Below are 13,807 nucleotides of genomic sequence, written 5' to 3' on the forward strand. Positions count from 1 at the left end.
GTTACGACGTTTCGGCGAAGAGTACTGTTAAAAATATGGTCCACATTATAACGGCGTCTTGCAGCTTGACGTTGATTTACGATTCTGTCCACTCGCCTGTCGGATATAGTAGTTATATAATAATACCATGAAAAAAATCCGCGAAATATTTCGTAAAATCTAATTCGTATTTCTTATAATTTAAACGTTAATTCATCTAAAATTGCACTGCAATAGGAAGGTAATAGGTATCGGAAAAATAATGAAACAGCCGGTTTAAATGTTTATGGTATAATATATAATTATTATATTATATTATTATATTATATTATTAAAACGGATATTCAACAGGACTCACGTCTATAATAATATAGGTGATACAGGGTAAGGACTAAGTTAGGTAAGAACCTACATCAGTACCTGAATATATGATGATGTTTATATTATGTTGGTACCTAGAGGTAACTTTAAAATCAATCTTTGCTACAATATTATTCTGATTTATATATCTTAAATTATCTAAGACAATAAGTCGGTACATATTATATTATATCTACATCTATAAGACGAATTATAATAACATTAATATTAATTATAATAATAATAATTTTATGAAATTATAGTAACCTTTTAATTATGCTTATATTATATAATAATGAAATTTATAATTTACAATAACTTATCACTTATGGCGGTCTAATAGTGTATACTGTGTACAATAATGTAATATATATTAGGTACTAGCACAGTACGGTGGGACTAGATATAATATCATAATAATTATTAAATGTATAATATAGCTGGTCAGAGCACGTCCCAAAAATGTAACGATGGAGCGACTTTGGTGTGTATTATATAATGTTGTATTATTTTTTAAATAATTGGATGGGTTTCGACAGTCCACGAGAGAGGCGTGCGGCTTGGAGGCGGAAATAAATCGTTCGATGTATACGTTGACCAGTCGGTATATACCCTGGTACCTACTTAACGTTTGCTTCAAGAGTGTAAAAATAGCGAACGGTAAATGGCAAACGAAAAACGTCGTCGTGTACGGATTTTGTTGCCAGATATTAAAATTAAAATCTAGTTCACGCGCACGCCATTCCTCCAGTCGACTATTTTGGGCCGAGTACGACAATGATAATATATAATTATTATGTTATACGTATTGTGGAGTACAAGTGTAGTGTACACCAAGGGCGGAGAGGAACCATCGAAACTCGTATAAAATACAACATAATATGTTACTGCAGTTGGGTTGTTGGGGGGTGAAGGATTTTTTCGGTTTTGTTTTTCGTCCACTACGTTATAGGCTTATAGCAACCGAGTAATATAAATTTAAAGGTTGGGGGGGGGCGTATGTTAAAAGGATGAGGGTGGTCAGATAACCGTAATAATAATAATAATATAATATGGTATCACTACACCGCTACGTGAACGCGCTATATACACGATAGGTATAGTAGTAATAATAATACAAAACCGCAAACTACGATATAATACGCGTATAATATATGCATGCAGGACAGATCGGCGCTTTGGTCGACAGTTATTATTAAAACGGACCTTAACAGACGGGTAAAATGTATGTATATTTTGTATATATTTAAAAACACACATTCACACAAGATAATCGTTCTTTAAACGAGGGGAAGTAATAAAGTTTATTTACATTTACGTATCTATACAATATAATGGTGGTGGATCAAAAAGAAACTATGACGATAATAATAATAATAATAATAATAATATATAACACCTATGTACTATAATACTTATATTTATATGTTTATACTTAAAAAACCTAAAACGGGCTTAATGAATAGTAACACAAACCATATAACATATGTATAACTATGCATTATATTATTTAAATACCTATACCTGCGTGTAATAATACCTAACGATGATAATGCGGTATAAGTTTAATAATGGAAATAATACGAATTAATAATAATACGTCATACAAGCAAATAAGCATAGGTACTAGGGTAGGTACGTTTTTTTTTTTTATTTAATGACTTCCAATTTATAAATTATGCAAACGATACGCAACGCACTCACATAATTTCCGCAATAGCTGGAACTTGTAATATTTACCTGCCCATTTGGTACCTAATAGTTGTTAGGTAAGTAATATGTATCATTTCAATTTGTGAAAATTAACTGAGGAACATCATTCAATAATCAATATTAATTGTATTTGGATTAGAATTATCTAATTTGCCTTTAAAATTTAATAAAATACCTATAGGTAATGGGTAGGTACGTAGGAAAGTTATATATTATGTATGCGTTAGGTACCTATATATCATTAATATTTGGCAAATGAGATTTCTTACACCTGCTGTTGAAAAAAAAACCATTTAAATAAACGCACTAATAACTTGACTCCCAAGCTTGTAGTTTTTAATTTTACAGGGTTATTCAAAATCATTTGACTCTTTGCACCTGGCTCCCTAGGTCACCTGTGATCTTACTCTTCGTGACATTACTTCTTTTGAGGATATATTAAACAATTTTTAAGTGGTTAAACTAATAATTTATTGTATCATGTAGGTAACAAATCGATACGATAGGATTACTTGAAAGTTGGCCAGTAAAAATGTTTGCAATTGTATTATTCAAAAAGGTATACTGCTGTAACTGTATCAGTGTATCATCATTATCCAAATTATCAACACAGATGAGTTACCAAATTTTAGAAGTTATTCCAATGAATACGCGTAGAATGAATTTAAGGGGCGTAACACAATAGCACACTTTAACTTTTTACCTACAAAAAACAACTCGATTTTTGAGTATTCAAGCATTTCAGGCAACTGAATTAACCGATATTATAAAATTAGATGAACTTCATATTTTAATTTGTTTTTTATTTAATCAATATTTCCAACGATTTATTATGTTATTGTTTTGATTAAAATTTATTTCTTTATTATTTAAGACGAATAATATTAGTTTTTAATATAGATATTTTAAAATTTTTACATAATTTAATTGGTACTAAGTTTTAATAGTAAGTAAAAGTATATAATTAGTGACATTATTAAACAGTTAATTTATTTAAATCCAAATAATCAAACAGTATAAAAATTTTTAATGCTCATTTGTTTTGTGTTTTTTCATGATACATAAAAAGGTTAAAATGTGCAATCGTATTACACCAGGATTTAAGTACCGACTATAGGTATTATGTAGTTTGTGTGACTAAGGGAAGCCACATACGACATTAATTATAAAGGTGGGTATTATAGAATTAAATATATTTTTAAACATTGTTATTTTATTCAATGTACATAGGTACCTACTATTATTACACTAAACCAGCGGTTCCCAACCTTTTTAGCAGGGCGGTGCCCTATTGTTTGTACACATTTTGTTAGGTGCGCTTCTGTAAATATCACGAGGAATGTGATAAAAATAAACACTAGTTTTCATTCATAACTGATTTAAATAATTTTTATTGAACATATTATTAACAAATTATAATTTTATAGTTAAAAGTAAAAAGAAAAAATTCTGTTTTAATAGTGAAAAACTAATAATTAATGAAATGTTTGAGGCTGTTTATTTTTAGAAAGCTTGACAATATTTTTATCTATTATTGAATTATTCGACACGTCATATTAGAAACACTATATTTAATATTGGATATACCGATAGTATTCTAAGTAATTTTGTAGGTACGTAAGATAATTTTTGTCTTTTCAACTACAATACATTTTTATTTTTTATATATAATTTAATAATTTTTTTCATTCTCGGATGAGCCATGCATGGCGCCCCCTAAATGAGCTCGCGGTGCCCTTAGGGCACCGCGGTTCACAGGTTGGGAACCGCTGCACTAAATCTATAAGCTAAAACTATACAAACATTTTATATCTGATGAATCATTTTGATAACCCTGTATAATAGGTATACAGAACATTATCTGCGTTGATTCGGACTCTTATTTTTATGCCGTTCCTTTGACGATTAAACGCCTGCGGGAGTAACGCTTCATCTTGTTTAAATATCTCTTTTAAACTTGTATATAAGCGTCATGATATAAATTATAATTTTTCTTGGCACTTCGCTGGAGGGCTCCGCAATGTGCATCGACGGGAGTTAAATTCATTGGTTCCTAGATCTCGGGGATTATTACACTCTGTCAATCTTTATAATATGTAATATGTTTATTTTACGTGCTAATAAAACTCAATATAATATATATAGTTATGTAGTATTAATTGGCTAAACAACCTAAGTACCTAAGCATGAGAAAACAAGAAAGAAAATGTAATAGTAACGAGCAAGAACGAACCTTAAACTTACGTTATAATAATATATTATGGAATTCATGTATACTATATATTTATATATTATATACATGTGTGTGCACGCGTGGGCCTGCGTCAGCTCAAAACTTAGGAGATGGTAATTTGCGTCACTATAATATTATGTATATTATAAACCTACTAGCTAATAATAATTACTGCTTTTGGCGCCGACAGTAATCGTGTTCAGCTCCACTTTCGGGCGGATAAAAGGATATTATATAATAATATAGATACAAGCGCCCGTGACTATTCTACCGAAATTGTATATTATAATCTGCTGTTGCTCTGACCTGAAATGATTTTAATGATTCTAAAATTCTCCTCTTCGGATGAGAAATATGAATGTTATGAAAAAGAAAATGTGTTTTTTTTTATATTTTCATTACGCGCGTTGGGTCACAACAACGACACTTGATCTGCATTTCATCGATGACGGGCATAATGGGTGGATGATGTCGAAGTGGCTTCGATTTCACACAGCTAAAAATTCGTATATTTTTAATGGAGCATCTGGGGGGGGATATGCCCCTTGCGATTTGCGTCTATGGACTGACAGAAAAATTAGTATACGTGTGCGACGCGACATATTCGGAGGTCTGATACTTGGACGTCAGTCGTTTTCACCAAACCGAATAATAGGTTCGATTTTTGTTTCCGTCAAATCTGTTTCTACTTACCTGTATTGAATTATAGTTTGAGAACCATTTAGGGATCTTCATCCTGTATCCACTACGAGGAGGCGGTTCTCATTGATCCCCAAAACATTTTTTGACTTAATTTTGTGATTAAATTTATAAAATTTTGAATTTGAGTTGATTATATTTATATTAATGTAGGTATTTAATAAATATAGAGTCAAATATTTCTGACAATTCAATATTACTTCGAATAATTGTACCATATACCTATTATTCAACACTTATTTAGAACGATACGTTGTTATGAACATTAGAAATTATGTATTTTTTTTTTAATTTATCAATGTGTGAATAAAATGTGCATGAAATTATTTTGATCTTGATAACATAGGCACTATATCTACACGTGATATAAATTAGATCGATTTATATTTACTTATAATTATAGGTAAGCATTAGTGCATTACTACTCGTAAAATCAATTATATTTTCAATATCAAATGGTTTATCCCGAATCCCAACATACATCGATGATCGATAGCACTACAGATAGACTTTTATGGGTACTCAAACTCCATATCAATAATATTAAGTCGAAAATATAGATTTGGGGAAACGAAAATCGAACCTTTTTCAGTTTGGCGGAAACAAAAATCACATTTTTGTCGGAAACGGCTCCTGATTACCTACTTGATGATATTATGACAGTAGCGACCAGAAAAAGGCAATAATCTTAAAACTAAAATGGGCGTAGGTATGCGATGACCGTTGAAATTTTGAAAAATATTACAATGAAGGTTATTCGCTGAAATAAATGTATTTATCAAGATCATACAAATTCATATTTTGGGTTCCTCATTATAGGTGGGTGGTCCTTTAATGTTTGTTTTATTTCAAGCTTAAAAGTCATTCAGACATGCCACTGCTCAATCAGACAGGGATTGATAATATAATTATAGAATATTATATTATCGTAACTAAGAACTATTATATAGTCACACCTATGAATTATGATGGTACATCGTCATCTACCTATGATAATTTATGCTTTTCACCTTACCGCGCGGTGCTTCGATTTGTGTGAATAAGCAACACTTCCTATGTAGGTATACAATGTTATATTAAACTATGTGCCTACATGTTTTGGATATTATTTTCAAAAAAAGAAACGCAACGAAGGTCATTTGGAAAAATTAGAAATTACTTTTCATCAATGTTATCATAAATATTATGGTGACTGACGTTATACCTATCATGTACTGTATGTCTATTTTATTTATTTATCAACTTTTTTAAGGGGTTAGGTGGTAAAAAAAACAAAATCCACATCTGAAACAACAAAGTCTGCGCATGCCTATATGGTCTTACTAATAATGACATGCTTTTGATTGTACTTACATAATATATATCTAATTATAATAACCCTATAGGGTTCTCTATTTTAGTTGATATATTTTATAATTTTATCACTTAACAGAAAAAAATAAGAATAATATGTGTCTTATTTTTACCTGCCAATTTTTGACTTAACCCCCCCCCCCTCTGATTACATTACTGTGGACGTAAACATATTTTCATGCACAGTATCATCGCACGTACCTACAGTACAGATCGTGTATGTATGTAATAGTAAAATTAAATAATAATAATAATGATAATAATACCTAATAATTGTAAAGTGGGACGGATGTCATTATATTATTATCATATTATTAAAGACGTAAAAGTAGGACAGTATAGTAAGTTGCATATGTAAAGAAGCCGGGTTAACTACAGCAGCTATACCTATTACAGTATCGCGTCGAGCTCGGCCCAACACGGGATTCTGCTGGTATACCGTGGTTATTTGGTAACCATAATATCATCATAATAATATTATTATGATCACCACGGCCGATTATCGGAAATATACGACACGACACTGGCCACGCGGTGAACCCGGCTTAATAATTGGACCGCGGCGCCGCTTAGAGAACGGCCGCGGCGGTCAGCTGCTGCTGCTTGTTGTTGGCCGCATGTCTGCCGTGGTTGGTGCCGGCCCGGATGAGCGGTTCGCGTTTGCCGGCAGGCCCGATGGCCGCGGCGCCGATTATGTCGGTCATTTGCGTGACCTCCGTGTTGCGCCGGACCATGGTGCCGGACCGCGGGTAGCTGACAGACGACCGGAGCGTGGCGTTGCGCGCGTGCCGGGCCGCCAGGAACGGCATGAACGTGATCATGAGGGTGCGCCGGTACTTGCGGCTCATGGCGCAGTACAGCATGAAGTTGGACGCGGCGTTCACCACCATCAGGAAGTTGAATATGGTGTGCAGGCCGCGGTTCACGTAGTACGCGGGCGTCTTCTCGGGCGGCTCGTACACGGACGCCGTCAGCATCATCACGGCCGTCGGCGTCTGGCACACGCAGAACATGATCACCACGGCGATCAGCGTCATGGTCATTTTGTTCTCCTGCCGTTGCCTGTTCCAAACCACGTTACCCTGCGAACAGCGCGCGCCGGCCGGCCGATAAATATAATATTATACCACGATGATGATAATAATAATGATAATAAAAAGTAAGCACAGTAACAGTGTTTTATTAAGATATTAATAATATTTTTAATACATTGCAACATTCGGGTAAGTACCCTAGGGCTGACGTTATTTCAAATTTTGATACCGCGGTATCCGGTATAATAAATCGTTTCCGAGGAATTTAATAAAAAACAGCTTATCGTTCTACAATCTGTTCTAGATCAGAGTTTCCTAACTTTTTTGCTTAACATATTATTAAATAGTTTCCAAAATATGACTAAGGACCACTTATGTCCGTACTCGGTTTAAATACTACACCAAAAATAGATTTTCTGATTTTATAATAAGACTGCAGGTGGGTGCCCAGCACTATAATGTGGATAGTCCAGTATAGCGTGGCGAACATAGGTCCCAAACTGGCAATTAACCTCGTCAAATTTTGAGGGGGGTATCCGTTTACCCGCGTTACCACTATATTTGTGGACCAACATTCCTGTTAACTGTAATAATGTATAATTTAATAATGAAAGATAATATGGATAACTATTAGGACGTACCAAAAGATGTTGACAAAATGTTGGCACTTAAGACTAATAATACTTATTTTTTTTTATTTTTTTTTTTTGGGGGGGGGGGGGGGTCTAAAAATATGTTGCTGCCCGCAGTTAACATATCACTCATCAAGCCACTGCGGACAGAATGTCCTACGATATTTTCGGTAGTTAATAATTACTTTTGTACTATTTTTTTCGGTAACACCGGTAGCCGGTAGGTAAGCAATTGCCAAATCACGGTATATCCGCGGTATTCTAAAAAAGATGTCTGCGAATACCTGAAATTACACGATACTAGTAATTACCACAGAACACTGAAAATACCGTCATCGGTATACATTTAATAACCTATCTGTACATTCTATTATAAGAATTATTATTGTAGCTTAAGGCAGAACGCACAGTTTTCGCCAATATTAATGCATATAATACTATTATGCAACATGATGGATAGGCAAGGTATACGCAGAATAGATTAACCCAATGTCAGTGCAAAATAGGCCTTTATTGAAATATCATTTTTTGTTCCAAAATAATAATTAAAATAGGTATATATTGTATATAATACAAAACAACGTGTCATCACGCCGCTCTACGTCACTGTATTATATAATATAACCATTATCCTGCAGGATGGATGAGTCGAGGAAAACGGTATATACATTTATACCATAGCCCAAAGGAATTCAAACTTTTTTTTCAAGGTTCTTTCGTCCTTCCGTTCCTTTTCTTTATACATCCATAATATTATATTATTGATAGATAAAAACGTAAAACTATGCATAAAATACAGAAATGAAATGTTTTACGGCTAGAATATTAGAATATAACAATATATCAATAATCGTCATCGTCTTTTTTTTTCACTCTTCTGTGCCACGGCTCTCGTAATATTATTAATAATTGCAACGCCCTTGCAGCCACTGCGCACAATTTGAATACCTCTGCTATAAGCCTATATGGGGCTTATAACATATCCGTTGTTGCAATGCAACTCTCTCATCTCAGACATATTTTATTAATCCGCTCGTTTTTTAAAGTTTAAAGCAACTGTGATATTAAATCATTATATTTATTTTTAGGAGTATTAAGTGCTCAAATGTACATAATAAAGTAACAGAAAATTTTCTCAACGACAATACGTCATTAACTAATTGGTACCTCCCCAAGTAACCAATTATACCAAATCACTGTCCTGCACAGTGCTGAGCGCTCATTTTGACACAACCGTAAAATCTTGTCACTAATTACTTATTTATACCACGATAGCAAATTTATATTTTAATCGAACATGTCCTGACTGATTGACCTGATCAACGTTGAGCCACTTGAGCCTAAATTATGGTCTATAATATAGTTAGAGACTGGAAATATTTATAATTTATGGTAGTATGTTACCTTTATACCACCACGTAGGGGCGCAATAAGAAAGGAATTTCAATTTTAAAGAGTTGCAGTTGCTCATAGATAAAATGTTTTGTTTATATACATTGATCACAGATTAGAATCGTAGTAGAAGCAATTAATGGTTGTCCGTAAGCAGATAAATAGTCAGTGGCGTAAGGGTAGGGATCTAGGGTTCTTACTCCCGCTTTGAAATTTCTTCTTTTTACAACAAAAATCTTACTTACCGCCATTTCAATTCACAGATACGATCAATTATTGGTAATTTTTAATAAATATAAAATAAATCGTTATAATTTAATATAATATATTTATAACTATTATTAATTATAAAAACTGTTCTGCAAGAAATAATGTATATTATTTATTCATGTAAAACCCTAACCTAACTAAAATCCTACGTATGCTACTGTAAATGGTTGCCATTGGTTACTCGGGTTTTGTAAAATCTGTATAGATAACACCCAGGTATAACCGAAAACGTCAAATTATATTTTGCGTTTAACTCTGAACAGGAGTGGGTTCGTAGCGCATAGTGATTACTGCAAGAAAACTTTTACGAGATAATAACTGCAGTTGCAGGAAATTCAATACGAACATTATATTTATAGTTAATTTTGTACGTGTTTATAATTTATCACATCCATATAGGACGACTAAAAGTTGTACCAGCTATATGAGACATAAGCGCCAAAGGTGCAAAAATTACATATCATTTGCCTCAAAATTAATATTTTATATAAGTATTTATTCAAAAATTGTTATATCTTATAAAAAATTATATTATATTAAAAAAAATTATCAATAATAAATTGTTAAATATTATGGTATTCATACAAATTAATATAAATTTAATAAATTGATTGAGATTTTATAAAAACAAAAAATAACAATATTAAAGCATAATAATATATATATATGCAAATCAATATAAATTTAATAAATTGGTTACATGTACCTAGGACTTTGGCGCTTATGCATAATACGACTATTTTTTCTGGAAAACGCGAGTTGGGTCCCGAGATATTTGATCCCTTAAAGGCTTAAAAAAAAACACGAGTTGGGTCCATGGTATCATTTGATAATACTCGAATTGGGTCCGCGGTAAATGGTAATATTGTCAGTGCCGGTCGCACACGCCTTCCACCAGCACTGAATATATTGTATATTATAGTTAATTATCATTATTGTATAGATGTTTTTATGTATAGATGTGGCCTATAATAAGGCTATAACTTTCTAGTAAATAGTAGTAATGTAGTATGTACTATAATAATAATTTTAAGTTTTATGCTTACAACTGTAAAGTTTAACTTGATAAATGTTTATACAAAACAAAATACTCGTGAAATGTATTACTTAATTATGACTTGGAAAAAAAATTAATACAATTTTTTACTGAGTTAAGTTAATTTTATTTTATATTTTAACTTTAATTTTAATTTATTTTAGTTAATTATTTTCATTAACTTGACCACCTTTGCATAAAATATACCGGGACCCAACTCATGTACTCCAAAAAATATACCGGGACCCAACTAATGTAGTACTCCATAAAGTATACCGGGACCCAACTCGTGCTGTTTTTGAAATATGGGATCCAACTCGAGTTTGTCCTTTTTTTCTTATCCCATTTAGTTATTTTTGCGTTTATGTCCTTCACCGTTTATACCTACGAGGCTACGAGCTGCGTCGTCGATGAGATATTGTAAGCTGCTGCAGTAATAATTTCGTAAAATATTAAAATGTGCCGTCTTTTCATAAGGGTTGAAAATAACAATTGCGTTGTAGATTTAGGATACACCAGCTAATAACTGATTATCGTAGGTACGCATTATGAATTTTATGAATATATTCTTGAACTTGGTGGCCAGCAAGATTAGACGGAGGACGTGTTCGAATCCGGACCCCAATATAGTATTATAATAATATTATGGTGTTTATTAAAAAGTCCAAATAACCGCAATGTATAACTACCCCTCTTCCCCGTATCTCTGTTGACACTGTTTATAAAATAATAAATGTTTACGGATTCACCTTCGATAAAGTCACAAAAATAATTATTTGGACTTTGAAAATGCTATTTTAGTATTATACTGTACGACGTTCATAGGTAATATCATTGTGTTTAGTCGAAAAGATATCAACTGTAGTTGTACGCAAAATTTGGTTAGAATAGCTGACGGAGAGGGAAAAATTATCTATACCTATATTTTGGTATAGGTAGGCAAGTAATTGTAAGATTTTGGCAGAAGAATATTAAATAAATATAAACGTTCATTTTTACTCTATCTTTTGTTTTGCACACGACATGGCAACATCGTCAGCCTGTTGAAAATTTCAGTCCCAGGAAATGTAAGTTATGATGTTGTGTGTGTATGTAGGCAAGAACTGCGCAATGATACGTAGGTATACTACGCAATATTACTACGTAGAGTGGTTAAATACTATAATTGCATAAGGTCATCATCAAAGTAATTGCCTATCGGAGGAACAAGGAAAGCCCAAAACGTTTTATGTTGTCGTTATTTTTGGACCTCGTTATAATTACATATACCTACTCAGGTATTAGGTATAGCTTTTTGAAAAAGTTGAATAAAAACTGACAATGTGTAGTATTATACCTATGTAGAGCTTTATATATAAGTTGGTAAGGAACTATTATAGCGGGTACAAGTTATCTATATATTAACCAATTGAGTTCTACTCAACCACCTCAATGTCACCGCATGGATTATTGACGATAATATTAATTCTACTCTGATTCTGTTTTAATTCTACAGCAATAATAATATACTATACCTACCTACTGAGTGACGCAAGAATAACTACGGGATTACAACGTGGTATATTTTATGATTAGTGTTGCGCCGAGGCGTTGTATTTAAGTTTCGTATGATAAAATTATCATCGACGTAAATGGGACATAAACCATAGCTTACATCGATAGGTTATAAATGTTATACAAAGAAGAAAAACCAAATTTTAAATTTTTGTATAAATTATATCATTTTTGCGTGTGTATGAGTATACCTACGGTGTACAATGGAAAGACTGAACAGAGAAAAGAAAAGGATGAATAAAGTTACTACGACCTTTGAAAAAATCAACGCACTTGACAGTGGTTATTGTCTTTTTTACCTCGCCTATTCATCTGCCTACGTGTGCACTGAAATGCGCAGTACAGTCTGCGCAAGTGGTAGTGTATATGCCTATATATAACTATTAACTATAACACCTTAATGATTGTACAAGGTAGACCACGTGTACGTTTTACCAATTTTTTTTCTGCTAGTTCGTGTGTTCCTAAATTCATCACCCAATCCAGCGGCTTATCCAGTGGATTGATTAGAATTTAGGAACACATTATTTTTCTATTGCGCTTAAACCACGCACTTAAACTTAAACTTATGGTTAACCTACGTAACCATGCCCTAATAATAATAATGAGTGATTATGATAAAAATCATTTATCAAATTTATCAGTTAGATAATTATTAAATATTTAATAAATTAATAAATTAATAAATTAATAAAATAATCAATAATAATTTATTAATCGTTGATTTTTTAATTATTCTTAAAATGGATAATAATACGCCCTTATTTGTTTTGTTTTTTGGTTTAAATCATGTTCATGAAAGAAATAAGTCTTTAGATAAACAAAAAAAAATTCTTCATCATCGCTTGTCGATTTTAAATTCTAAAATACGTGTAACCAATTTTATGTTAGTCACAAGCATGTATGACGATTTGGATTTTAAAAGTCATTTTAGGCTTACTAGGAGTTCAATTGAAGTAACTATAGAATAGTTATGGCCATAATGAATTTGAATTAAATTGTATACTAATATAATTTTGTTATTTAAATATGAGGTTTTAATGTGTGAAGTAAAATCATTTTATTTTCTACACATGACCAAAGTGGGAAAATACAATTTTTTATTTGCGCACGCCTTAAACGCTACATACAAAACGCGAGTCAAACTCAATTTTGATGGAATTACTTTAGGTATCTATGTCCTATGGTAAAAACTAGAAATACAATAATACACAAAATTAAATTGAAATCATAAAGTTATCAGTAATACAAATTTGGCGCGTAAATTCTTATCAAATCAATCGGGTTTGTTACTATCCAGCCGGAAATTTTACGATTCCTGATAAAGCAATCCGATTGATTACCTCCCCTACAGCAAATTGAAAAACTGCTGTATTTAGGAACAACTGATTCCAGCGGATTACCAATCTGCCGAGTTTCGGAACATAAATACAATTTATTCAATTTTAACAAAACGAATTACTGCAAGTGATCCTTTTATCCACTAAAATAAACTTTTTCTTCCATCGAACTATAGATATCATCGCAATATTATTTTTTCTCGCCAAAACAA

The 13,807-nt window shown here is 32.3% G+C and overlaps 1 protein-coding gene across 2 annotated transcripts in view; it reads right to left on the reverse strand.

Moving 5' to 3' along the window:
• Window positions 1–254: 254 nt before the first annotated feature.
• The window catches only part of LOC107173854 (FMRFamide receptor-like), a 101,803-nt gene continuing 88,250 nt past the window's right edge, over window positions 255–13,807 (reverse strand). For both annotated transcript variants that reach the window (XM_015524568.2, XM_089222378.1), the window contains one exon: window positions 255–7,419. In XM_015524568.2, coding sequence (XP_015380054.1) covers window positions 6,907–7,419 — 513 coding nt within the window. In that variant the 3' untranslated portion in view covers window positions 255–6,906. The remainder of the gene's footprint in view (window positions 7,420–13,807) is intronic.

This window comes from Diuraphis noxia, unplaced genomic scaffold (genome assembly GCF_037042655.1).
Source record: "Diuraphis noxia isolate RWA-SAM2 unplaced genomic scaffold, SU_Dnox_SAM2 contig0003, whole genome shotgun sequence".
NCBI lineage: Eukaryota > Metazoa > Arthropoda > Insecta > Hemiptera > Aphididae > Diuraphis > Diuraphis noxia.